The sequence below is a fragment of the Vidua chalybeata genome, chromosome 6 (genome assembly GCF_026979565.1).
Source record: "Vidua chalybeata isolate OUT-0048 chromosome 6, bVidCha1 merged haplotype, whole genome shotgun sequence".
Lineage (NCBI taxonomy): Eukaryota > Metazoa > Chordata > Aves > Passeriformes > Viduidae > Vidua > Vidua chalybeata.
The window spans coordinates 49,110,272-49,136,122 of record NC_071535.1 but is presented as its reverse complement, the minus strand read 5'-3'; the positions used below and the strand labels follow the sequence as shown (position 1 = coordinate 49,136,122).

The 25,851-nt window shown below is 41.7% G+C and overlaps 1 protein-coding gene across 4 annotated transcripts in view; it reads right to left on the bottom strand.

Annotated features, from left to right (window-relative positions):
* SERGEF (secretion regulating guanine nucleotide exchange factor) overlaps positions 1 to 25,851 on the bottom strand; it is a 151,443-nt gene that overhangs the window by 53,757 nt on the left and 71,835 nt on the right. The window contains exons 9-10 of one of the 4 annotated variants that reach the window (XM_053946316.1): positions 20,379 to 20,415; positions 18,883 to 19,255 (exon numbers count right to left, since the gene is read on the bottom strand). In XM_053946316.1, coding sequence (XP_053802291.1) covers positions 20,393 to 20,415 — 23 coding nt within the window. In that variant the 3' untranslated portion in view covers positions 18,883 to 19,255; positions 20,379 to 20,392. Of the gene's footprint in view, positions 1 to 18,882; positions 20,328 to 20,378; positions 20,416 to 25,851 lie in introns of those variants that run through there. The other 3 variants (XR_008431589.1, XM_053946315.1, XM_053946312.1) reach the window with 3 other exon arrangements.

Below are 25,851 nucleotides of genomic sequence, written 5' to 3'. Positions count from 1 at the left end.
CACACAAATGTCACATATTTCATTTATCAGGGAAGTGTACACCAGAAACATTCCAGAGCAGTAGGAAGACACAGGTTCACTAGCTCTGAAAAAGATCAGTATTAAAATAATATATACATTTATAAATTGATGGCAGCTAACTAGACTAGAAGTGAGCCAAGTTCATTTCCAGGAAAACTTACTCATCACAGTTCCATGGGGGCTTTTTTGGATATTTTGCTTGCTAGGGACAGCCTAACAGCTGAACTGCAGCTCTTCCAAGCCATGGAACAGCTTTTAAAAAACATAAATAATTTTTTAAAATTCCAAGACAGATGGATCATTGCACCATGCACTACAAACTTAACTTTCCCACTGTATACTAAAGTATCACATGGTTTTCCATTTCCTTCAGCATAGTTTCTCTATACTTGGGGATAGAGAATGTACCCATTAGACTGGCCTCAAGTTGAGCAGGAAAAATGTCATTAGATGGAAGCAACTTCTGCTTAACATTTGTTTGCGTAAATTAAGGGAATAAAACTAATGTTTTTAACTTCTGTGTCTCAAAATGCCTTTCATTGTCATGTACAGAATACCAAACAGAGCTGTGTTATACTATAGAAAGTATTTATTCACCAAGTTACAGCTTTGCAGTACTGCAGCATCATCAACAATTTACTGTCTTGGCCAGGGGTTTAACAACTTAAAACACGATTCAAGCCCAACTCCAAGTTTAATTCATCTAGCCAACACAAATGCAGCTAGTAGACTATTTTACAGTGCTGTATAACAGACTGGAAATCAGCTCTTCACAGGATAAAATATTTCCTTTGTGCCTTAGTGGAGCCAGTACAGTCATTCCCCTGGATAAAGCAGAGAAGCTGGACTTCAGACAAGTTCTATCTACACCATTCTCACCTATATAATCTCTTTCTTACCTGTCCTACACTTTTGCAAGGAGATCACAAAATTCTGACTTAGAATTTTTGCTTAGGTTTCAGGGTTGAGGAGAGAAGCACATATGCTAAAACTTTACAATGAACAGTAAAGCATGCTTGCAGACAGCCAAGGAATGAGGACTTAGAAAACCCTGTTAAGAGAGGAAATTAAAACCATCTAATTCATGGCCACACAAATCCCAACAAATGTGTGATAAGGGTAATCTGGAGTGCCTAAAGCAACAGAGAGTGAGGCAAAGTGACTCGAGCAGAACCTCATGGCTTTAGTTCCCCTGGATATTCAGCACTCTGAGCTGTGGAGCCTGAAGACCTCCAGACCAAGTCCTGTTTCTGCTGCCCTTGCCCCAAATAGCCAACCAAATTCCAGCTATAAAGAAAGCATAAGCACATTTACTACCATTATTTTGTAGGTGACTAAACATCAAGCCAAAGTATCAAAAACAGTCCTGGAGTTCTCTAATCCTTAACTCTCCCAAGCAGAGATCACCAGCTGCAGGTATAAGGGTGAAACTCGGCACATTCATTTTCCAGCCAAGACAATTACCAAGTTTGAGCTTCAGCCCTGGGGACTTCAATGAATGCACAAAGTCCCTGTAATAATACAGGTTTATAGTTCTTAAGACTTTAACTGCTCACACTGAATTTGCAAGTCAGCATCAGGCAGAAGAAACCACAAAACCTTTGCAGAGGGAAACAATCCTCAAAGTTAATTAGCATTAGCTTCACAAAGCATAAGACTAACAACTGGGAAATACAGAAATGCACAGTCTCTGAAGCAGGATATTTCAAAATGAGGAACATTTCATACTTCAGAAGACTGAGAGAGCATCCATTACAATTATGATATTTCATTGGTAGGTACCCTAATTACCCTGAGAGGAAAAAAACACCAACCCCACTCTGATTCAATTTCTGGCATTTAATTCACTTGCTGGGGAATCTCTTTGCTTAACAGGTATTTATGGTATTTTCCTTGCAAAGCACATGTTGCCATGGAGCACTGATCACAGGCAGAAGTAAATGATTCTGCCTTTTTGAACTGCACAGCCTTCACTTCAGGTGCTCTATCTTACTACCTGACAGCTTTAACCTTTTGCTAAGTACACAGGGCAAAACTAGAGTGAGCTGTGGTTATATTTGTTTTGATTTTAGTGAACGGTCTCATCCAAAAGCTACTCTTAAAAGTTTCCCCCATTTTTCACTGGCACTTTGCTTTGACAGAATGGAGTTTCCTTTCCCCAGAGTGAGAAGGTGGCAGATGGGAGAAGGAGGAGGATCCAAGCAGACAGAGAAGTATTGCACAAGACACATGCTGAACTTGTCAACAGAACAAGATTTCTTTACTACAGTGCTTAAAAAAATGAAAGTGCCTGTTTCTTTACTCAAAAAATCTACAGAGTGACACAGTAGCATTCAGGCTTTTTTATTTAAGGGTACCCAGAATTTACCTAGGATGAATCTTGCCTTGCAGTTAACTTGATCAACAGCGTAGTAGCAAGACTGGAGGAATCTGAGTGACAGCAAACCATCATACTACTCCTGCTATAAATGGCAGGCAACACAAGGTTTGGATGTAAGCTGAATACATTTGGATTCCTGCCTCCTTTCATTGGTAGGTGGCAAGATGAGTCTCAGGCCAGAAAAAAAACCTTAAAAATAGTGTGCATGATCTCAGAACAGCAAGGATACTAATTCATGATATGTTTAACATTTTTGCTCTTTTGGGCCTACAGAAATAAGTTCATGTGTGCTTTAAGATTATGGCTGGCCAGATGCACCGAAAAAAGCAGTACAGACTAACCTGATCCTGTCTGCAGTCTCCAATCTGGCACAGGGAGACCTGCAGCTGGCTGCTTCCTGCCTGGCATTTCTCTATGGCAGAAGAACAGAACGGTGCTACTTGGCACTAAAGGAAGACTCCAGCTTAAATAAGCATTCCTAAAGGCTGCTTCCAGTATGAAACCTTTCAATATTCACCAAGAAGTCTCATAATTAAGGACAATGAAGTCATGTTCAGTGACCACAAATCAGATGGTGAGTCCAACAACCCATTGTAGGGCACAGACACCGGTGACAATTTTCCCCACCTCTGTACAGAAGTAACAGATAAAGTAAATACGTTTCTTACCTAAGCAAACATCTGCTTCTCAAAAGGGCCAGAATCATCCGTGCACTGGGTATGCATCATAGAGAACCAGTGAGTGCTTCAAATTTGTCATCCATCACACATTATCCTGCATGCTCAATGTGAAGCACACATTAACATGATGAACTCATATGCAACAGGTATTTCTGAAATAATTCCTTTTGGAAGCCTCAGTAATAGAGCTTCCCTTGAAGTAAAGGTCTCAGATTTGATCTACTATCAGCAGGGAACAGTAACAAATGATGAATTATTCCTTTCAAAACTAGGGAACAATTTACTTTACAGGTGTTGCAAGCATTTATTAAATCAATATCACAAAAAAACACCACACCTTGAAAAATGTAACAGCTCCCAAGATTCTGTTAATAAAACAAAATCCAGCAGGCTACACTGGAAAAAAGTTCTTACCCCTTGAGCATATATACATCTTTCACCACTACCACATCACACACCAAGTGTCCCATGTGCTCATTTGGAAGTACAATATGTTGCAGGGGTCTTTAAGAGATACACCTTTCATCTCATTCAATTTTAAAAGGCTGTGAAATGTTCATAACTGAAAAAAAAAAAAAAAAAAAAAAAAGCAGCACAGGAGGAAACAGTTCAGGAGGAAAAAAATGGAAGTTTGAAAGCCAAATCAAACTATCTTTCAAGGCAAGTTAGCTTCCAACTCAGAATTATATGATTAGCGTTGCTTGTCATCCTGCCCATTTCCTGAGATGTCTCAACTCAGCAAGACAGCAGCTGGTGTCACTGAAAACCAAAGGCATAGGGAAGCCAACCTCCAGTTTAATATCAGACATTCAGCAAAGCAGCTGCAACTCAAATTTGTCACCAAGGTCATGGCAGACTAGTTATTTTTTTTAATTAATATTAAAATGCCTAAAGGAGGGGAAGGGGAGATGATTAATGATGTATCCTGATAAAATAATTTTCCCGTGTTTGACTGAATTGCTGTTCTGAGCATCATCCACAAGGAAAACAAAAAGAAAACTCATGAAGTTCCGAATCCTTTCTATTCAAAAGTCTTAACTGAGAGAAATTTTTTCCTACTAAGAAAAATGACACCTGAAACCTTCTAGCCATGTACATCCTTGACTCATCAGAAAAGTACTGTGTCTGGCATTACAGAATGTGTCATGGGCAGTGGCACTCTGGGGGATTCTCTTTTACAAGGTGAATAACAGGAGATCTGTGAACAGATTATAGGTCACATAACATCCAAACTGAGACTCTGATACATCTTTGCAAAATTCCCCAGAGGAACAGGGGTCTGGAAAGGCCAAAGGGGGGCCATAAAGGACACTGGAGATCATTCTCACAGCTGGGATAAGCACTGGAAATTCCATTGTAGTGCAGCATCCCCTGAGCTGCCTGAAGGCATTTCAAAAAAAGGTGCACAAAAGAGCAAATATGGTGGCCAGGCTCCCTCAGTGTAACCTCCCACTCACTGAGCAACTCACATTTAAAAAAATTAAAGTGAATATGACCCATATATGAAAAAGAGCAGAGCTAAAACTGACTTTCATGTTCATTATGGGCTCATTTGGAAGCTTCACCTGTCCCACCTACTGCCTTGGGCTGGTGCTCCCCACCACAATCACTTCCCAGTCACCTAGTCATTTGTTCCAATACAAGGCTACAGAGAAGGGAGAGCATAAGATGCCAAATCTGAACAAGGGAAGAGAAAACCTATAGCATGAATTCCTGGCATCATGTAAAGGTCCTCCTAGACAACATTTATTTTAGCAAATCAGGGCTAGAAAAAAATACAAAAAAAAGTTTATACTGGGATCAATACATCCTATATTATCTTCTCAAAGTAATTATTCCATTAGATTTGTAGAGGGGAGGAGGGTGTAGGCCAGAACTAAGCTAGGGAAAATGTCACTATCTCATCTGAAAAATCTGCCAGGAAGGCCTCAACATACTGGTTTTCAAAATCATTACAGTTCATGTGTGTTACTGCTGGTGGTGGTGGTTGGGTTTCTTTGCTTTTGAGAACACTGACAGATGTGCTGCCATCCTAGCAAGTTCTGAGCTATCAAATACTCAAGTAATAGAGGCATTTTGCTCCTCAAAGACTGATGGGCACCAAGACCTGTATATGTGGCAGTAGTCTCTCACTTTATTCAGCTTCCTGCTAACCACAGTTATGTTTGAAGCCTCACCATAAAGAATATAACATGCTTGACATGAGTCCTGTGTGATTTACTTGTTCATCAGGAATATATCAACCCTTCTCACTGCTCCATGAGGAACGTTAAATGTTGTATGCTGAATACCTCTTAAAATCCTGTTCATATTGCTTTCTGATCCTTCACACTTTCTCACAGTTCAAATAAACCAAATAATCTAAAAATAAAATGATTGTGAAGACATTTCTCAGAAATAATAAAAGTTCCAGTTTAGCCAAGTTGCTCCTCAGGGACTCTGAAAAAAGCACAGGAAAAAGCACAACAGTGAAATGAGTCTCAAAAGCATTTTTAATTTTAATTACTTTGTTACCTACCTTCTATAAAGAAGTGCTTGAGTGAAACAAGTTCAAAAAGCAAGGACAAGTAAAGGGTAATTTTTATAAATATGCCAACTTTTAATCTCTTTTAATCTCTTTTCATTTGACTTTTTTCCCCTAGTGTTTTTCTTGAATAGTTATCTCTCTAAAGACAATGATTTTTAATAAAATTCTTTATTTTTACCCTGAAAGCTTGCTCGAGGCTTGCAAGCCTGAACAGCTTCTTCTTTGTTATTAGAAGTAAAATAATCTTGCCTGCCAGCTAATATCTCAAGATTTTCTCCACTGCAATTTCAACTACTGTCAAATTCCAAGTCCCAAATCCTAAAGCGGGAAAAGAGAATCTGCTCTTATGGAAAGGTACAGAAACAATTCCCCACCCCACCTTGGTTTACAAAAGCTTCAGGAAGCCTGCTTTGATGTGTGCATTTAGCCCTGTGCAGTTACAGCCACACAGAGCAGTGTTGGCCCAGAAGTGTCCCTGTTTCACCGCAAGCCTGGCAATATTTCCCAGATATCCTTACAACATCATCTCTCAGACTCATGTCACTGTCAAAATCCCTGCCTTCAGCTTTGGCTCTTGAAAGATTTTTCTGATCTTCACAACTGAAAGAGAACAGTAGAACCATATGACCAAAACACACTGCAAAATCCAAAAACTGGGCAGCAAACATGACTTTTAAAGTGCATTTGTGAAAAAACCCAACTCACAGTCAAGCCAATCTCCTACTTCAATCTTTTTATTATGCAGAAAGCTACCCAGAGTATTTAAGATGGTGTTAGTAAAACACACACACACATAAAAAATATCAAAAGAAAAAAGCTTCAGAGATTATTCACTCAGAGCAGGTTACAAAGCTGGTCACAAATATCTACCCGTGTGCTGAGAGAAAGATTTCCTAGTGCTCCATAAAGGATCTGGATAGTGACTACACACTGACACAGGGGTGTCAACCCAAAGTTCTGTAGCAAGAGATTCCCTCCTGGAGAGCCACAAATCTCACAGCAGGGTCAGGGCACTCCTCATTTTCTAAATATAAACCACCTTGCCTTCCTGCCAGCCAGCCATTTAGCTGCAAAATTTCTACTCAGTGATACATTTAAAAGGTCAAGTGTCAGGCTGCTGCATGGACAGAACCCCGAATTACCAGCACAGCTCATTGCAGAGCTGCTCAGCAGAAGGGCACCAAAGCCTTAATTTGTTGCCCTTCCAAGTGCTTTGAGAGCTCCTTTGCTGGGCTTGTGCTTTTACTTGGGTGAACATCTCTGCCACATGCTCTAGAAGACTCCCTAAAGACAGACATTTGTCATTCCTTTTATTTCATTTTATAGCCACCAAACACTTAATCTCTCTTTGGTGACCAAAGATGCCTATTTTTGTGACTCCTGTTTGCTTCCTTGAAAATTCAGGTAAATATGCCCTAGATATATTTGATGTATTTTTCTTCTACTTCAAAATAATTGCTCTGCTTAGAGCCTGCAAGTAAACAAATATGATAAAATCTGATTTGTTTTCTAAATATTCAGTATCCACCCAGCGAACCCTCTGACAAAGGACTGCATGCACCTGTACTGCAGCTCCCTCTCTCAAGAGTCTTCTCATCCTCTGTCATTTTCCAAAACCAGGTGGAAGGACTTTTCCTTTCCACAAATACCTGCAAGGAAGAGCTCCCTACTCATTCAGCTTCAAGCAAAAATTCTTGCTTGGTAGCACTGGCTGGTTGTTTGCTGCCTTCCCATGACAATTATCTCCTCTGGCTGCCACTCACAGCTCCAGCTGGATGGGTTTAGCTGTCACCAGAGGTTAACATTGCTCACTTGCCTCTCTCCCATCTTCGGGAGGGTTCTTGACGCAGCAGATTTATCCCTGTGGATGTGATCCAGTGTCTCAGGAAACAGACTGACATCACACAGGAGCTCAACTCTAGACAAACTCTAAACTGACACCACAGTGATATCTAAAGTTCAGGGAAAAAAAATACAAGAACCATGAGCTTTTTGTACAGCAAAAAAATAACAGTTTTTATCTTTTATCTGCCTAAGCAGCTCTGCATCTGGTAGCAGCAGGAAACCACACTGTAAACAATACGACAAGCACTGCATTATTACCTGTTTATATTCTAAATTATATAAATTAAGATAGAGACACATATACACCACGACTAATTATATTTTTAAATTGCTTCTCTGAAGGGAAGCAATTGCAACTATTATTAGTTGCAATGCAATACTAAAAAAAAAAAAAAAAAAAAAAAAAATATCAGGTCCCTTTAGTCTAGGCAGTTCTAAAATATACTAAAAGACAGTTTTTATTCCAAAGATCTCACAAGGTAAATTGACAAGCTGCACAGAGAAAAGAAGATGCTAAACACAACATTCCAGAGACTTAAGTCACCCAAAATATACATCAATACAGTGACAAAGCCTGCAAGAGAAGGTAGCTGTAAAATCTGGACTTCATTTCAGTAACAGAAGATGCAGTTCAGTCAGATCTTATCCTAGACTCTGGAGTTTCTTTTTAGGGAGTCAATGCAATCCTATTTTCTCTTGTGAATCTAATTAGCTTTTCACAGCAAAATATCCATCCTTTCCTAATAGCCAGCAGCCACTGACTTCAGACAATTCAGTTGGTACAAAGTCATTTTTAGCCTTGTCAGAAGGCTTTTCCAAATGCTCAAATTAGCATTTCCTCATTTCTCTCCTCATCACCTTACACCCACAAATTCATGAGATAGTTGGCAACTTGGCTTTGCATTAGCCCTTGGAATAGAAACACTAAGAGATCAGAGGATCAGATTTTTTGAGTATAACCTGCTGAAAATAACAAAATAATCAGACTTCTGAAATTTGAAATTCAATTTCAGCTTCCATTTTACCAGAAGAAAAAATTAGTTTGCCTGGAGCACCAACAGTATGAAGAAAAGAAACACAAAGTGAGAAGATATTTGAACAACTCGCTGTATCTAAGAGGAAAACTGTGATGTTAAATCTATGTCCAAAGCACTCAGACAGGTGATCAGGTAATGATAGGTATGAGGCTGCTTTTTCTCAACAAATATAACCAAAGGAGCTTATATTTTGAAGAGCTATTTTAACAGCCAAAGCCACATTAAGAGCTAAATGACATATGAAATGGCTCTGCCAGAGAATAAATTTAGAAGGTCAACATAAAACCTGCATGAAAATGACAACAGTGATGGTTACTCGAAGTCCTGCCAGGTACCCTTTAATAAACAGAGAATGTGATTAGTGCTGCAATGCAAAGAGACAGTGTGCTGCAACATGACTCCATGCTGGCCTGCCAGCAAACCTTTACAATACAGTCCCTGGCTGCACTGGGATTTTTCATGCATAATAAATAAAGCAACAGACTAGCAGACTCAGGCTCATTGCTGAACACTAGTGCCCTCCTCTGTGAACGCTGAAGATTCCTCCAGACACCACAGTCACAGAGAGAATTTATGATTTTTCTCCTCGTGACAGACTGCTGAGTCCCCCGGGACGCAATGGCAGACACACGACTATCTGCTGCTTTTCAGGGCAGTTGTGAACATCTAAATAACACTGTCAGCACAAGGCAGGGATCCGTCCATCAGCCTGCACAGTCTCCTTTCCCCACTGGTGCTCGCTCTGCCAGAGAAGTAGATCTTTCATAATCTGCTACAGACCTTCCCCAACTGATGCTTTATACAATAATTTAGTTGGAATTGTGGAACCAAATTATGGAACTCCACTAAAAGTATGGAACCTTGCTAATTAAGAGGTAGTGGCTCGCATGAAGAAACCCTTCAGCTTCCTTATTAAAGAAGATAGAACCAAAGTGTTTGGGATGGCATTAACACCACCACCATTTTAGGATGTGTATCACCACCTCCCTAAGCTTTGATCGTTTTGATCACAATTGTTTTCCAGCTCATAATTGCTATGTTCTTCCAGGATAGGAATTTAAAAAGAAAATCTCAACAGAGCATGGAATAACAGCTCTTTTACTGCCCCTCTAACACTATTGCATATTTTAATTCCAACCATTTGAGGCATGAGCTACCATTTGAGAGGAAGGATGTTTCATCCTAAGTTCCTCTACAAAGACTATTCTTCCATCAAATTTAGTATTGGTTTTTACTCTCCAACTGCAGCTTCAGAAGGATGTGAATTCTCATGTTGTGATACTTACAGCTGTGATTGCACACAAACCATGGAAGACAAAATCCTGAAGCTTGTTCTAATTCACACAAAACAAAAAAGGCAATGGGACACAAAACTAACCCTCTTCTGGAAAGGCTTGTGATTTAGCAGATAGTTGAGATTTGATTTTAAAAATGTAATACTCTTGCATTGAACACACTGAAACTCAGTGTGACCAGCCAGGGCCTTGTCTCCTCACATGTCACTTGTACTTCCACGTGCAAAACACACCTATGGTTGGGTGGCCAGATTTTGGGGTTCATTTTTACTGTTTTAACATTAATTACATGGTGCCCTCTCCACTACCATTAATCATAGGGGAAAAGCAGTGCTGAGTAAGTAAGCTGAACAGGGAAAAAGCCAAAGGAGACAGAGAGAAGTATCAAATGAGTAACAATGACAGGATTCACAAAGCCCAGTTTCTGCTTGTGAACACCACTCCACCACCACCACCTGCATTGACAGTGCCTCTGTGGTGTGGGTCACCACACAGCAGCATCCAAGTCAGGATTTGGGGACAATCTCACTGAAGGATGCTTTAAATCCTCCATGCAAGAAAATGAGCAGAAGTCAGAATTCACTGTGCTGACTATGAAAGTGCAAAGAAAAGCTTTTTGCACTATCTGAAGTAGCCACATGTCCCAACATTTATCCCCTTCAAAACACCACACCAGAAAATGTTAACTTGAAAGATTCACATATTTCTCTTCCAAACAATCAAATTCCCCTTTGTCTTCGTTTGAAAAGACAGGAGTCTGTGAAGGAAGGCAAGGGCCTCCTGTGAAATGGAAAATGTAAACCCCCTCCCTCCGAATTATCCCAATTTCAAAATAAAAAGGCTCTCAGGCAAAGATATGGGAATGGGAATATCAGTTCTTTACTAGGAAAAAACTAAATTAAAAAAAAATGTAATTAGTACAAACAAAACTACTGATAGAGTCAGAAACCTGACACCCTGAGGAGTCAGGGTGTTGGTGATAGTCCAGTTAAATGGTGGCTGCTCCTCCTGCAATGCTGCTGAAGCAGTGATCCAGTAGAAGGGTGTGGTTTTCTCAGAAGGTCTGATGATAGAGTAGATGGGCCTGGTCTTCCTCTGGGAATCCAGTGAAGAGGCTGCCTTGCTGTCTCAAGAAATGCTGATTTTATGCAGGTAGGGATGCTTGGCTCCTCCCTCTGGGTGGAGCATCTTACAATGGGATGATGTAAGTTTCCCAGTCATGCAGTGAGCCATTCAATGGCACATTAACAGAAGATATCTCCCCAGAGGGGGACATTGCTCTTGGAAGAGATAAGAAAACTGCCTAACAGAAGATACCTGCCCCGCCTCCGACAGATGGCAAATAGAATATATGCTTATCTTACAAGCCAGGACAATATCCACCCCTTATTCTATTTCCATCTGCATCACAATGAAATTTTACACCCAGTTCTCACTTAAGACTAGGTTCCCCTGTGGTATACAACGGGTTTCCCCATCTTTCTGCATTATCCACCAAGTGTAACCAGGTCCTTGAGCAAAAACAATCCCATGGATGGGTTTGTCTTTGCCTGAGGTGGGATTAATCCAAACAGTTTTTCCTAAAATATCTTTCATATGTACTACATCGCCATCTACTGTGTGCAAGGGTTCTGACTGGGCAGGACCAGCTCGACTGACGGACCCTCGGGTGTTGACCATCCAGGTTGCTTTTGCCAGGTTCATTTCCCAGTTTCTAAATGTTCCCCCACCAAGTGCCTTCAGGGTAGTCTTAAGGAGTCCGTTGCACCGTTCAACTTTGCCGGCAGCTGGAGCATGATAGGGAATATGATATATCCATTTGATACCATGTTCTCTGGCCCAGGTGTTGATAAGGCCGTTCTTGAAATGGGTGCCGTTGTCAGACTCGATTCTCTCAGGTGTGCCATGTCTCCACAGGACTTGCTTTTCCAGGCCTAAGATGGTGTTCCGGGCAGTGGCATGAGGCACAGGGTAGGTCTCCAGCCATCCAGTGGTGGCTTCCACCATGGTCAGCACGTAGCACTTGCCTTGGTGTGTCTGAGGCAGTGTGATGTAGTCAATCTGCCAGGCCTCCCCATACTTGTACTTGGACCACCATCCACCATACCATAGGGGCTTCACCCGCTTGGCCTGTTTGATGGCAGCACACGTCTCACAGTCATGGACAACCTGAGAAATGCTGTCCATGGTTAGATCCACCCCTTGGTCTCGTGCCCACTTGTAGGTGGCATCTCTGCCCTGATGACCTGAGGCATCATGAGCCCATCGAGCCAGGAACAACTCCCCCTTATGGTGCCAATCTAAGTCTATCTTTGACACCTCTATTCTTGCTCCCTGATCTACCTGCTCATTGTTTTGGTGCTCCTCATTAGCCCGACTTTTGAGGACATGGGCATCTACATGACGGACTTTCACCGTTAGTTTCTTCACCCGAGAGGCAATGTCTTTCCATGTATCAGCAGCCCAGATTGGTTTTCCTCTACGTTGCCAGTTGGCCTTTCTCCACCTTCCCAGCCAGCCCCACAGAGCATTGGCTACCATCCACGAATTGGTATAAAGGTAGAGCTTTGGCCACTTCTCCCTTTCAGCAATGTCCAGGGACAGCTGAACGGCCTTGAGTTCAGCAGTTGGCTCGATCCACCTTCTCCTTCGGTAGCTTGTGCAACTTGTCGTGTGGGGCTCCATACGGCTGCTTTCCACTTCCGGTTCATCCCTATGATGCGACAGTCAGTGAAAAGAGCGTAGCGTGTTTCCTCTGCTGGTAGTTGGTTATATGGTGGAGCTTCTTCAGCCCTTGTCGCTTGTACCTGCTCCTCGTCGTCAGTGAGACCAAAATTTTCACCTTCCAGCCAGTTCGTAATTATCTCTAAAATCCCAGGGCGATTCAGGTTTCCAATACGGGCACGCTGGGTGATGAGGGCAATACATTTGCTCCATGTGGCGTCTGTGGCATGGTGGGTAGTAGGAACCTTTCCTTTGAACATCCACCCCAGCACCGGCACTCGGGGTGCCAGGAGGAGTTGTGCTTCCGTGCCAATCACCTCCAAGGCGGCTTGAACTCCTTCGTAGGCAGCCAAGATTTCCTTCTCTGTGGGGGTGTAGTTGGCTTCGGACCCTCTGTAACTTGGGCTCCAGAATCCCAGTGGTCAGCCTCGAGTCTCACCGGGCACCTTCTGCCAAAGGCTCCAGGACAAACCATTGTTCCCAGCTGCAGAGTAGAGCACATTCTTGACTTCTGGTCCCATCCTGACTGGGCCAAGGGCTACAGCATGAGCGATCTCCTGCTTGATCTGGGTGAAGGCTTGTTGCTGCTCAGGGCCCCAGTGGAAATCCTTCTTCTTGCAGGTAACCAGGTACAGAGGGCTCACAATCTGGCTATACTCGGGAATGTGCATTCTTCAAAAACCTATGGCACCTAGGAAAGCTTGTGTTTCCTTTTTGCTGGTTGGTGGAGACATCGCCATGATCTTGTTGATGACCTCAGTGGGAATCTGGCGCCGTCCATCTTGCCATTTCGCTCCCAGGAACTGGATCTCTCGGGCAGGTCCCTTGACTTTGCTCTTCTTGATGGTGAAGCCAGCTTCTAGCAGTATCTGGATGATCCTCTCACCTCTTTCAAACACTTCTGCCGCTGTGCTCCTCCACACAATGATATCATTGATGTATTGCAGGTGTTCTAGAGCCTCACCCTTTTCTAGTGCAGTCTGGATCAGTCCATGGCAGATGGTAGGACTGTGTTTCCACCCCTGGGGCAGTTGGTTCCAGGTGTACTGCACGTCCATCCAGGTGAAAGCAAATTGAGGCCTGCATTCTGCTGCCAGAGGAATGGAGAAAAATGCGTTAGCAATGTCAATAGTAGCATACCACTTTGCTGCCTTGGACTCCAGCTCATACTGGAGTTCCAGCATGTCCGGCACAGCAGCGCTCAGCGGTGGAGTCACTTCATTTAAGCCACGATAGTCCACAGTCAATCTCCATTCTCTGTCAGATTTGCGCACAGGCCAGATGGGGCTGTTGAAGGGTGAGTGGGTTTTGCTGACCACCCCTTGGCTCTCCAGCTCACGAATCATTCTGTGGATGGGGATCACAGCATCTCGATCCGTCCGATACTGCCGGCGGTGCACTGTCGAGGTCGCAATTGGCACGCGTTGCTCTTCCACCCTTAGGAGTCCTACTGCAGACGGGTTTTCTGACAGTCCAGGCAAGGTGTTTAATTGCTTAATGTCCTCTGCCTCTGCAGCAGCTATTCCAAAAGCCCACCTGAGTCCCTTTGGCTCTTTGTAATAGCCGTTCCGGAGGAAGTCTATGCCTAGAACACATGGAGTGTCTGGGCCAGTCACTACAGGATGTTTCTTCCACTCCTTCCCAGTCAGGCTCACCTCAGCTTCCACCAGCGTCAATTGCTGCGATCCCCCTGTCACACCAGCAATGGAAACAGGCTCCGCCCCCACATGTCCCAATGGTATCAGAGTACACTGCGCACCAGTATCAACTAAAGCATCATATTTTTGTGGCTCTGATGTGCCAGGCCATCGGATCCACACCGTCCAGAAGATCCGTTTTTCCCATGCCTCTCCCTGGCTAGAGACAGGGCCCCTCTAACCCTGGTTATTATTCCTTTCCTGGGCATACATACTAGAGGTTCCTTCAACGGGGTCTGACAGATCGTACCTGACAGCTTGGTCATGGGAGGTTGAGGCTACCTCACCTTGGTGGAACTCCCCCGGTTAGTTTCCCTCCTTGAGTTAACACACCTGTGCTGCCAGGACAGAAGTGGGTTTCCCATCCCACCTTCCCATGTCTTCCCCATGGTCACGCAGGAAGAACCACAGATTAGCCCTTGGGGTGTACCCTCTCTCTCTATCTGGGGAATGTTGGGCTCTGACTTTGGGGCCTGTGACTCGCAAGGGTGCTGCATTAACCTTCCTAATCTCCTCCCTCATCTCCTCTTTGAACTCCTTAATCACAGCTGAGATATGAGCCTGCATTGGGCCATTAATCATACTCTCATAATTCCTAAGTTTGTTGGCAACAGAACCCACTGTCTCTCGGTTAGTGTCAGCATCGATTGTTGCGATGCAAGTGGTGTACTGAGATGGCCCAAAATTTGCTAGACACCACAGCATTTGCCCTGAGCACCTGACCTTGTCGGGGTCATTATCATGCTGTCCATCCCTCCCAAAGAGTACTTCCAATACTGCCACTTCCCTCAGCTGTTGGATCCCTCCCTCAAGGGTCTTCCAGCGCATTCTATGATGGTGCTCCTGCATTCTCTCCCTGTGGACAAACTTCTCTCTGACACTCATTAAAAGCCGCTCCCAGAGAGAAAGGGACCCTGGCTCCCTTACAAAAATCTGATTCATACCTGAGTCCTGGGTCAAGGGTCCCAAGTTCCTTGCCTCACCACCACCCAGCTGGATGCCTGTACCCATAAGGTCCCAGACCCAGAGTAACCAGGTAGTATAAGCCTCACGTCCTCGTCACACAATGTCTTTGTGCAAATTACAGAGACTTTCGTATGTCAGGGACTCGGTGATGATCGCAACCTCTGGCTCCCCTGTGGGTTGTGAGGTTCCTCCATTCCTATCCCTATCTGGGTGCTCTGCTTTCATCTTAGACCTCCTTGTTTCTACCAGGGCAACTGCTGCTGGCTGGGACTGCCTTTGTGGTTTAGCTGGAACCTGGACAGTTGTAACATCTGTGGGTTCCACAGCTGTACTATTAGACTGTCCCTCTTCAAGGCAAAGGGAGGGTTTCTCACCAGCTGGGAAAATGCACTCCTTTAGCATCTCACGTATCTCCTTAACCAGAACCTTCACCCAATCTGGGTGGTTCATTTCTGAGGCGGGCTGTGGGGCAGGGTCGGGCTCTGGAGCAACAGCATCTCTAGTCTCTAGGGCAGTGTCAGGTTCTGCAGCAGCATCCCTAGTCTCTGATGTAGGTGTCAGGGTAGTTATCCAGGTTAATCTTCCTTTATCTCTGAGTGCTAAATATAACAGGCTTAGCAGGCATATCAGCAACACCACCCATTGTATGATATCATTAGCCTTTAGAGTGGATCTTAACCCTTCAAAAACTGGTGGAGCAGACCCAAAAAGATGGTTAAAAGGTTGGGAGAAAATTTCCCCCAGTGTCATTTCCTCACAGTAGGTACCATTATTAAAGTAACCCCAAAAAGTAACCCCAGAGCTAGTGTGTGATAGCTCTGAATCCATGTACCTGCCTTCCAGAGGAAGTTAGAGATCCATGAATTCCTCACCATATTAACCCATAAGCCAAACCGAGTAACAGCCACAGCAGCCTTAGTTATAGGACCCATGTCTAGGTAAGGGCCTACAAATGGAAGAAATACAGCCACGACCATGTGCCACCCAAACCAGGGTAAACTAGACCACATGGTGACACTTAAAGATGTTTCTATACCAGCACACACAAAAAAATTAGATTACTTAAGAACTGTTAATCCTTTTTTCCTCTCAGTGCCCTCAGGCCCCACGTTGGATGCCAAAATCTGTCTGGATTTGAAAAGACAGGAGTCTGTGAAGGAAAGCAAGGGCCTCCTGTGAAATGGAAAATGTAAACCCCCTCCCTCCACAATTTTAAAATAAAAAGGCTCTCAGGCAAAGATATGGGAATGGGAATATCAGTTCTTTACTAGGAAAAAACTAAATTTAAAAAAAAATGTAATTAGTACAAACAAAACTACTGATAGAGTCAGAAACCTGACACCCTGAGGAGTCAGGGTGTTGGTGATAGTCCAGTTAAATGGTGGCTGCTCCTCCTGGAGTGGCAGATGAAATGTGGCTGAAGCGGTGATCCCGTAGAAGGGTGTAGTTTTCTCAGAAGGTCTGGTGATAGAGTAGATGGGCCTGGTCTTCCTCTGGGAATCCAGTGAAGAGGCTGCCTTGCTGTCCCAAGAAATGCTGATTTTATGCAGGTAGGGATGCTTGGCTCCTCCCTCTGGGTGCATCTTACAATGGGATGATGTAAGTTTCCCAGTCATGCAGTGAGCCATTCAATGGCACATTAACAGAAGATATCTCCCCGGAGGGAGACGTTGTTCTTGGAAGAGATAAGAAAACTGCCCAACAGAAGATACCTGCCCCGCCTCCGACAGATGGCAAATAGAATATATGCTTATCTTACAAGCCAGGAAACCCCTTGAAGTCTCCTTTAAAGTTGGACTTCAACAGAACGTAATTAGCTTTTAAAACAAGCACTTCTCCCTAGATTTCCTCCAGTATCTTTTGTTTAAAAGATTTCCATTAGTTTATACAGGTTGAGAAAATTACTAAAAGCAAGACCAGAAAGGGATATAATACATTACCAAGGCTTTGGGGAGACAGACTATAGAACTATCATTCTTGTAATGATTTCTGGGCTTTTTTTTTTTTACTACCTCCAGAAGGCTTGAATAAAATTCCATGGTTTAATTTTTACTAAAATAAGACATTTGCATTTGAGGTTCTTCATGGCATTTTGTCCTGCGTTCTGTGGTTGCAGCACAGTCAAGGCATTGCTGCATTCAATAGCATCTCTACTTCTGCACAGTTAATATTGCTTTATTACTTAAGTTGCAGCATTGCATGAGCTACGTGTTCTCTTAAAAGGTACTATTCTCTTTTTCAAAAAATGAGCATCAAGCTCTTACTGGGGATTTGGTAGGAAACTGCTAAGAGCATTCTCCATAAATAACGTTTTTACACACAGGCTTTTTAGGGTAAGAATCAAACCTCCTTATCTTTTCAGTGCTGAAAACACTATAGATTTCCAAACCTGGAAATAGCCTAGCTTTGTCACAGTGATTTAGTTCCATTATGTATTTCAGTCATTCAAAAACTCTGTCTCAGTATCACAAAGTTCAGCACTAACGTTGCAGCTATCACATTCAGGTTGCAAAGGTACCTTTGTGGTGCTCAGTAAGTACATACACAGTTTTCAGTGTAGCAAGGTGGTTTTCAGATATGTTATGCAACATTTATTAAATAACTACTAATTTCTTTCAGTACAATTAAGATGATTAACCCTTGATTGAGGTGAAAAGTGCAAGATCTTTTCTTGCCAGGCAAGGATTATTGTTCTCAAGTGAAAAGTCATACAAGCATAAAAAATATTACAATGCTTACGAAGTTTAGAATTAATTTCACAGTACAACCCCAAATGAAGATAAAAATGAGTTTTCACCAAGGTCTAGGAGTGAAAATGTTTACACTTTTTCATGTACTAATAGCAACTTTTAACTTATTAAGTTTAGAAAAGTGGGTACATTTCAAGACAATCCACATCTCATTCTCCTTTATATCAAACATTTACCTCATGATCAAATGAAACCAAAATACTACCAATATAGCCACAAAAAAAGGAGCAAGTGCCATCACAGTGAAGAGAACAGACAAATTTTGCAGTGACTTCAGTAGAAGAAAGCAAGAAAAGAGAATTCAAATAACTGAACTGCACAAATGGATGCAGACTATATAAAGTCACATGCAAAAAACTAACTGCTTACTAGCCTTACAAATCAAACAGCTTTGTATCACCAGCAAGATGACTGGAACACTACTTCAGCATTTGTGGAATGAATCATAAATCCAGCCTCTCCGTCCTAGAAATGTTTCTATTTAAAACATGATGCAACAAACAAAGCACAAGCACATTTGTATATACAACCAGAAATACTGACTTGAATATTATACTGTTAAAGGTTTTTCAGTTTACCTGTCATACTGAACTTGAATTATTTCAATTGAGTCAATCACTCAAGCATTTAAGAAAGATCTAATCTAATCTAATTAAGAAAGATATGGATTATATAGTTGTTATAAATGAACTCTGCTTGAATGGTAAGTTATTAGAAAATTGTACAATCAAGTAGACGCATTCACGGAAATCCGTGTGATTTCTTTTAAGGACTATAACAGCTGACAGCTTTGAACCAAGAGTGGCCAGTGATCAGAGAAATCCTACCACAGAATGCTCTAAAAAGTCAACCTTTTAAAAGCATATGTAAAATTCAATTCAGGGAAAATTGTACCATAGTTCTTTAGTTCAAAAAATTTGCAACATCACATTTCTGTTGTTCTTAAAATAAAACTGACTGGCTTCCAGCACTGATAATTCCCCCATTGAATTCAATGAGCATAGCACACAGCTTAGATAGACATATGGTGTTCTTTACATATGCAAAGTTCTTCATTTATTCTAACTTTCTTCTAGAATTTCTTTCCCCAACCCATTTTTCCAGAGATTTCTGCCTAGAAGGCAGAAAGCTTAAAACGACATAAGCAGAGAGAAGGTTGTTCAAACTCAGTGCTTTATTTTTTACTTAAAACGACATAAGCAGAGAGAAGGTTGTTCAAACTCAGTGCTTTACTTTCATGTACTGCTGAAGGAATCTGCCAGCAGTACATTTTTACCTCATCAATTCAGCAAGAAGCAAGATTGCTCTTCAGTCAACATTCAGAAGCACCAGCCTGACAATTAATACAAGCATGTGACACTGAGCAAGTAGGGAGAAGGCAAAAGGAAAAATCTTTTCTTATATTCAGCCATAAACTTAATAGGACTTAACAAGTTCAAAACAAGGTTTAACTGGAGAAGGATAATTAGGAAATATACTACACTAGATATGGAAATAAAGAAAATGCCACCTTTGTGGACACTTAACAAAACCTAAAAAATTAGAGCATGGAAAGCAGGTTGAATACCAAATAGCTGCTTTTCTCTACCTCTGTCAAACCACACTTTAGAAAATTAAGGAAATTCTTTACTTGGCATCTCAACGCATCAGTCACAGCAATCAAAAACATCTATGTGGATGGAGTGCTGCTTCATTTCCAGCTCTCATTAGCATAGAATTCCTTTCTTCATCTGTCTTGCCCATAATTATGGGGATAATTATGCTGACCTCCTTTATAAAGCGCTCAAAAATCTACAGTTAAAAATGTTCCCAAACAAGTAATTACATAGAATAACAATCGTGTATCAAACTTCAGTTATCAACTCATCACATGAAAGCAAGAATCTGATTGTTCCTGGAATTAGTACACAAAATTCAATTTCTCCACCGACATTAGCTTCCTAGTACTTCCATCATTATTACTACAGCTGCATTATGCTAAAATGCACTAAAGAACCTGTCTACCACTGACTGACATTTTGAAGACTTTCCAAGCTTTGAACAACAAAAGACCCAGGACTCTTTTCAGCAATAATTTCCATGTTAACAATTTCCATCTTGTTAAACAAAGATACTTTTGACCAGCATCAAGCTTAGATGCTATTCTGAATCTGCAGCCTGGATTGTTGCAATGGCTCCAACCTAAAACAGGCTGTAACACTTTGCAGATGTATTTTCCTGTTACATCCATCAACCCCTCTGTCCTTACAGGGGTTGGTCTACAAGGCCACAATTTCATCACCACCACTTACTGTCACCAGTTTCTCTTCTTCTTTCCTCTACATCTATAAGTTACTTTCCTCCTTTCAGCTGCCCATAATCATTCAATATGTTTGATGTACACGTTTTTCTTTCATCTTGTGCAACTGAAAATGAAAAAAAGGTGAGAGGATTTGTTATAAAATTAAGCTACTTACCAACTATTGCCAGATTATGCTCTGAGCCACATGCAATCTGAAAAAGAAATACGAATGACTAAATCAAAACCTGCCTTCCAGTAAGAAGACAGTCACAGTTATGACAGGAAATTAAAAATTAACCCGAAACAAACAACTAAAATTTGTAGGGTGCAAAATCAAGGTTGTGTTCTCACTCTTAAATGGAATTTCATTTGTAGCCTCCCTTGGGGGCTTAGTGGCAGGAGTGCATGTTTGTTTGTTTAATAAAGAGGTATTTTCTTTTCAAAGACAGACATTTCAACCCTTTCAAGCAAGACTGGCCATGATTCTGCAAAAACATCACACCTTTGGCAACACCACCCACTGGATCCAACAAGAGGCACAGAGCAAACAGAGATTAATCCACAGAGAGACAGCTGGGAATCAAAAGGGTGATGAAGATCTCCATCTCCTCTTAGCTATACTGTTTTTCCAGCTGACCCCTGAGGAACTGCTCAAAGTATACAGGCCTCAGTGTAATAAACCTGAGATGATATGATCCCTATGGTCATTTGCCTAGAATAGAGAAAAACTACCCTGGAACTCAACCCTTCTGTTAGCTCATTAATGATGGAAATCAGTTATTAATTTCTTTTCAAAGCAAACTAATAGTTCAGGTATTTTTCATCCTTCTTTGTAGCTGCTGTGAACATGTCTGATGTTTAAGTTGATTTGGTGTAATGAGTTTTTGTAAGTTGCCCACCAATGATGGTAACACAGGCACCAAGAGCAGTCCCCTGTCCTCACTGCAAGGGCTTTTTTTTTTTCCCCACAGAATTTCTTTTGCAAGGTCACCACTGGCATAATTGTCTGATGTAAGAGGTTTAACTTCACACAAGGTTGCTCTGCTGAGTGTCCTCAAGTCTTTAATTTAAATAAAAGCAACCCCCTCAAAATCCTGTACCCAGTTCACTGTCTTGAACTTGCCCATTATACCTAATACTAAGCTGGAGAAAATTAATAAGCACATTCTTCTTAAAGTATATTTGCAATGGCAAAATATAATGCAGGAGTATATGCTCAATTATATTAAAAAATAGAAGTCCATACCATCAAAAGTTTATATGGTTCGGTGCATGCATAACTTTATAACTTTTACAGCCAGAGAAACGGCTATAATCACCTCCATGTCTAGAACATAAAACCACAGAAGTTAATAAAAAAAGCCTTGTGCTCAGCTCACTGTGCTTGAGTATTTACTGGTGAAGAGACACCCAAGACTGACACACTGAGTAGCTTGAGCTCTTGTGTTACAAATGAACACCACAATCACTACTATTCACATTTTACCCACATTTTATCCGTGTCACAACTGCTACATGAAAACATTTGGGCAAAGTCATCCCAACACAACAATGGGAAGGAAGAAGAAAAAGGCTCTTTAGAATAAAGGTGCTTAAACAACACATTAAAGCATTTGGGAAAACGGGGCAAGAAAAATAATTCAAGTCACAGCACATTCCAGCATGGCCTTATCTTCAGAAAAATCAAGACAAAGCAGTAGGAAAAGCAATGCCTTTGCAAGAGCACTAGCAGGACTGCATTGAGTCCTTTATTCCACAATACTGCAAATAGGAAAAGCTCCAAGTCCCAACCATTAAAATACATAAATTACTGCCATATCCCAGATCACTATCCTCACCACTAGACTGAGCCCTATACAGCACCAGGACTGCTCCTAATGCCTATTTACTGGCTAATGCTCCCACCTGTGCTTCTCAGGTTTATAAGCTGATGCCATGGCAACAAGATCCACACATGGAAGCACATGCAAAGTCTTTCTAGCAAAAAAGCAAAATTCTCATCTTCACCATGTGCTGAAAAATGGATATACTGAAGTCACTGCTAATAGAATAAATAAATTTTATCTGAGGTGTGAATAATCTTGGTTAATTCCCTAGGAAATACACTGACAGAGGCAGAGATTCAAAAGCATTGGCACAAAAGAACTGCTCAGGCTGGTGGCTGACACTGCCAGGACCTGTTCCAGAAACACTACATTTAAAAAAAAGGGGAAAAAAAATAAAGCCCCACACAAACAAGGTGTTATTTAGATTGTAAAAAAACACCCCTGACAAAGAAGCCTTTTTTTTTTACTGCATCCAATAGCAGCAGGTACAGAGCCTGCAAAGCAGATAAAAGAATAGTGGCAATCTCAAACAGCTTTGCTCATGTAGCTGTTACTCTGGCCACCGTTCAGAGCCTCCCTCCCAGAGCCAGCTATCAGCTGTGAGGGACTCAATCAAACTGCTGTGTTATTCAGACTGGCCAGTCCTTGGGATCTGCCCCCAGGGCAGCCACTCATGGCCAACATGCTGCAGCTCTGGGGCTGATGGGGCACAAGCTACTGCAAAGCACAAAAACACCTCTTCTGGGGCGGGTAAAAGGAACCTCAGTGAAGTGACAGTTTTGTTAAAAACAACTGAAACCAAGTAAAATCACAAGGTGCAGAAGGCAGTGCCCTGGATTCACCCTCAACAGCCCAGAGCAAAGACAGCACACACCATGTACCAACAGCAGTTCTGTGCTCCAAAGTAGAATTTGCTCAATTTAGAGCACAAGGTTCACCACACCTCTGCCTTATCACAGGGTGTCACCACCTGACAACGCAGATTGACTTTGTAGGAACCCCCAGATAAAAAAAAAACAACCTTAGAGAGCTCTAAATTTAGCTTCCTGGAACACCTTGTCCATCATCCATGCTTCTTGCTACAGGCTATACCATCCACCCACAGGATTCCTGCTGGCCTGCACACCTATGCCTCTGGAGCTCAGGAGGGACCACACCACTGAGGTGAGGCAAGGTTGCCACTGCTTAACGTACATTGAAGCCTTGCAGGTATTTCACATCTTTCTTACAAGAAAGTTTAAAATGTGGCACCCCGTTTTCTCCGTGACTCCCCACAAGGCAACAATCAGCCAGGAATGATTGATTTATTTGCAAATACAGACCAGCCAGAACAGCATTGCTGAACAGATATTTTATGCTTACATTAGATGTAATAATCTCTGCAGTCAGTGCAGGTCACTGGGAGAAGCCTAGTATTTACTGCAGTAGCTATAATTTTCTGGCTACTTCTCTTCTGTCCCCACCCCCAATATGCTGCAGAGAAATTAAATTCCAACAGACATCTGCATGCTTCCAGTGGTTAGTACATTCAGGGATGCTTATAAACACACAATAATGCTTTCTAATTGGGCAATAATTTTACATTATGTTTTAACTGAAAAAAAAATCACTGAACTTAATGACAAATCAGAGAGACCGTTACTGAGCAAAGCATTCTGTGAGTTTTAAGAAACCCAACTCCCTACACAGTAAACAATTCACATTAAAGTTCTCAGTTTGAAGGAAAATTTGAGAAGTTGTAAAGGATATTGTGATCTCTATATAAATGATCTCATGGCATGTGACAAATGCCTATAAGGCAGCCAAAGAATGCTTAGGGACCATTTCACCCAGAACTTATTTACCTTATTATCTGTGCTCTTTCAACCATACATAAATTGTTTGTTTCTTCCCTTAAAATGTGTGTTAGCAAGCTGTTTTGTACCTGGCGATGGCTGTGGTTCAGATCCATCCATCCATCCAGAATTAACACGTCTGGTGTAAGCAGCCAAGGGACCAGCATTTTATTAATAATAAATAGTATGATAAATAGCACAATCACAGACATAAGCTGCAAGGATGGTGAGGAAAGACCTTAGCACAGCAACCACAAACTCTGTGCAAAACACCAACACCTTTCTGCAGCCTACAAATATGCTTATGGCCCAATCCTAATAAAAATTGACTGAATGTAAAATCAATGGGTTATGCAAAAAAGATAAAATATTTAACTTAAGAATAAAATATTTTTCTATCTTAAAAGCACTACATGAAGAAGTAAAATAATGTTTAGTACATGCTATATAAACATTCCCATATATACCTCGGGGTGTGTATAGATATAAAAAAGAAATATATATGCATATTAGGAAAAGGTTATCTACTAAACAAGATATTTATCAGGCAAGAAAGTTCAGACAGAGCACCACTGTTTCTGTCTGGGATAGAGATCTCACCTTTGCAGACAGCAAACGAACACATACAGGACAAGACTCCTGTGGATATTTAGACATGCAGTCTCCCTTGGATTTCAAAAGGTAATTAAGAGACAAAAACACCTTTTGCCAGCCATACCCTAAGGGACTTCTGAGTACTGTAACAAAACAAGTCTGACAAAGTGTATAAAAATCCAAGTTTCAGGCTAGTACCATGACCACAAGGCTATTCTTTCTTTTCTTTCTGTAACCCAGGACTTTGAGTGCAACCCAGGAAAAAAATTGAATCAGAACTGCAGGCAAAGTCAATTCCCGCTGCAGCAGAGGGGAAGGGACAGTACAGGAGAGGGTGCAAGGCAGAGGCACAGGGAGCTAGCCTCACAAGAGGGATTGCAATATGAAAAATCACAAGCGTCCAAACATCAAGGTATTAAGCTAGAGCAACAAAAATACCTCAATATCATTTATTTTTGTTTCACCACCCTATAAATGCACATTAATTCTCTTCAGTGCAATTATTTCCCAAAACATGAAAGGCTGTGGAGGCTTCTATCACTTCTTAGAGGTGAGAGCATGATGTGCAAAGATTTTTAAGGATGAATGAAGATCTGATGTTTAAGTTGCATGAAAATTCTAGTTTCTAGCTTCCTAATGGCACCAAAGTTCTTTTTCAGGGAGAGAGAGGGCAGGGGGCAAGGGAAGGAAACCTCTGAAAAGGTGGGGACGTAAGTACTTTTATCCAGGACTTTAGCCATGGTATCTCATGTCTTTTGACAAATTTCACCATAAGGAAATTGTCAGGCCAGAAGATGGCAAATTTTATTCCTTCTGAGATCAGAAGTCCTAATGGAAGGAGAGGAGGTGACCGAGAGACTGCAGATCAAAGCTTACGTAAGGCAGGGGAATCTTCTCTCCTGGAGCTGTTCTTCCGTGCCCTTGATTAATGTGTCCTAACAACAATTTGTACTGTTTGACACCCTCGGTGCAACTACATTTGTATGCAGAATTCTATTGATGTGTAAAAATAAAGTAAAAGGAATCTAATTAGCAAAGCTGTTCTGCTTCCAATCATCCTTTACTAGGAACTCTGTGCTCCTCTTCTGGATCATTTGACTCCTGATTGATAAGAAATCAGCTTGCTAATCTAGTCACATTCCTTGGCGAGCATAAGATTAAGTTCAGTTTAATGCAGAACATGTTCTTAGGTGTTGGGTGCAGCAGATGAAAAGTAAGAGGGCTAGTGTCCTGTAGATCACAGGATATTTTCCATTTTTCATCAAATAATCTTATTTTCTACTTAACACAGACTTTTTTTTGTAGTTGTGTGATTGGCTTTTTAGTCTTTATGTAGTTTTACTTTCCCCTACAACAAGAAAATTCACAATAGAATTTAAAATGAACGCACATA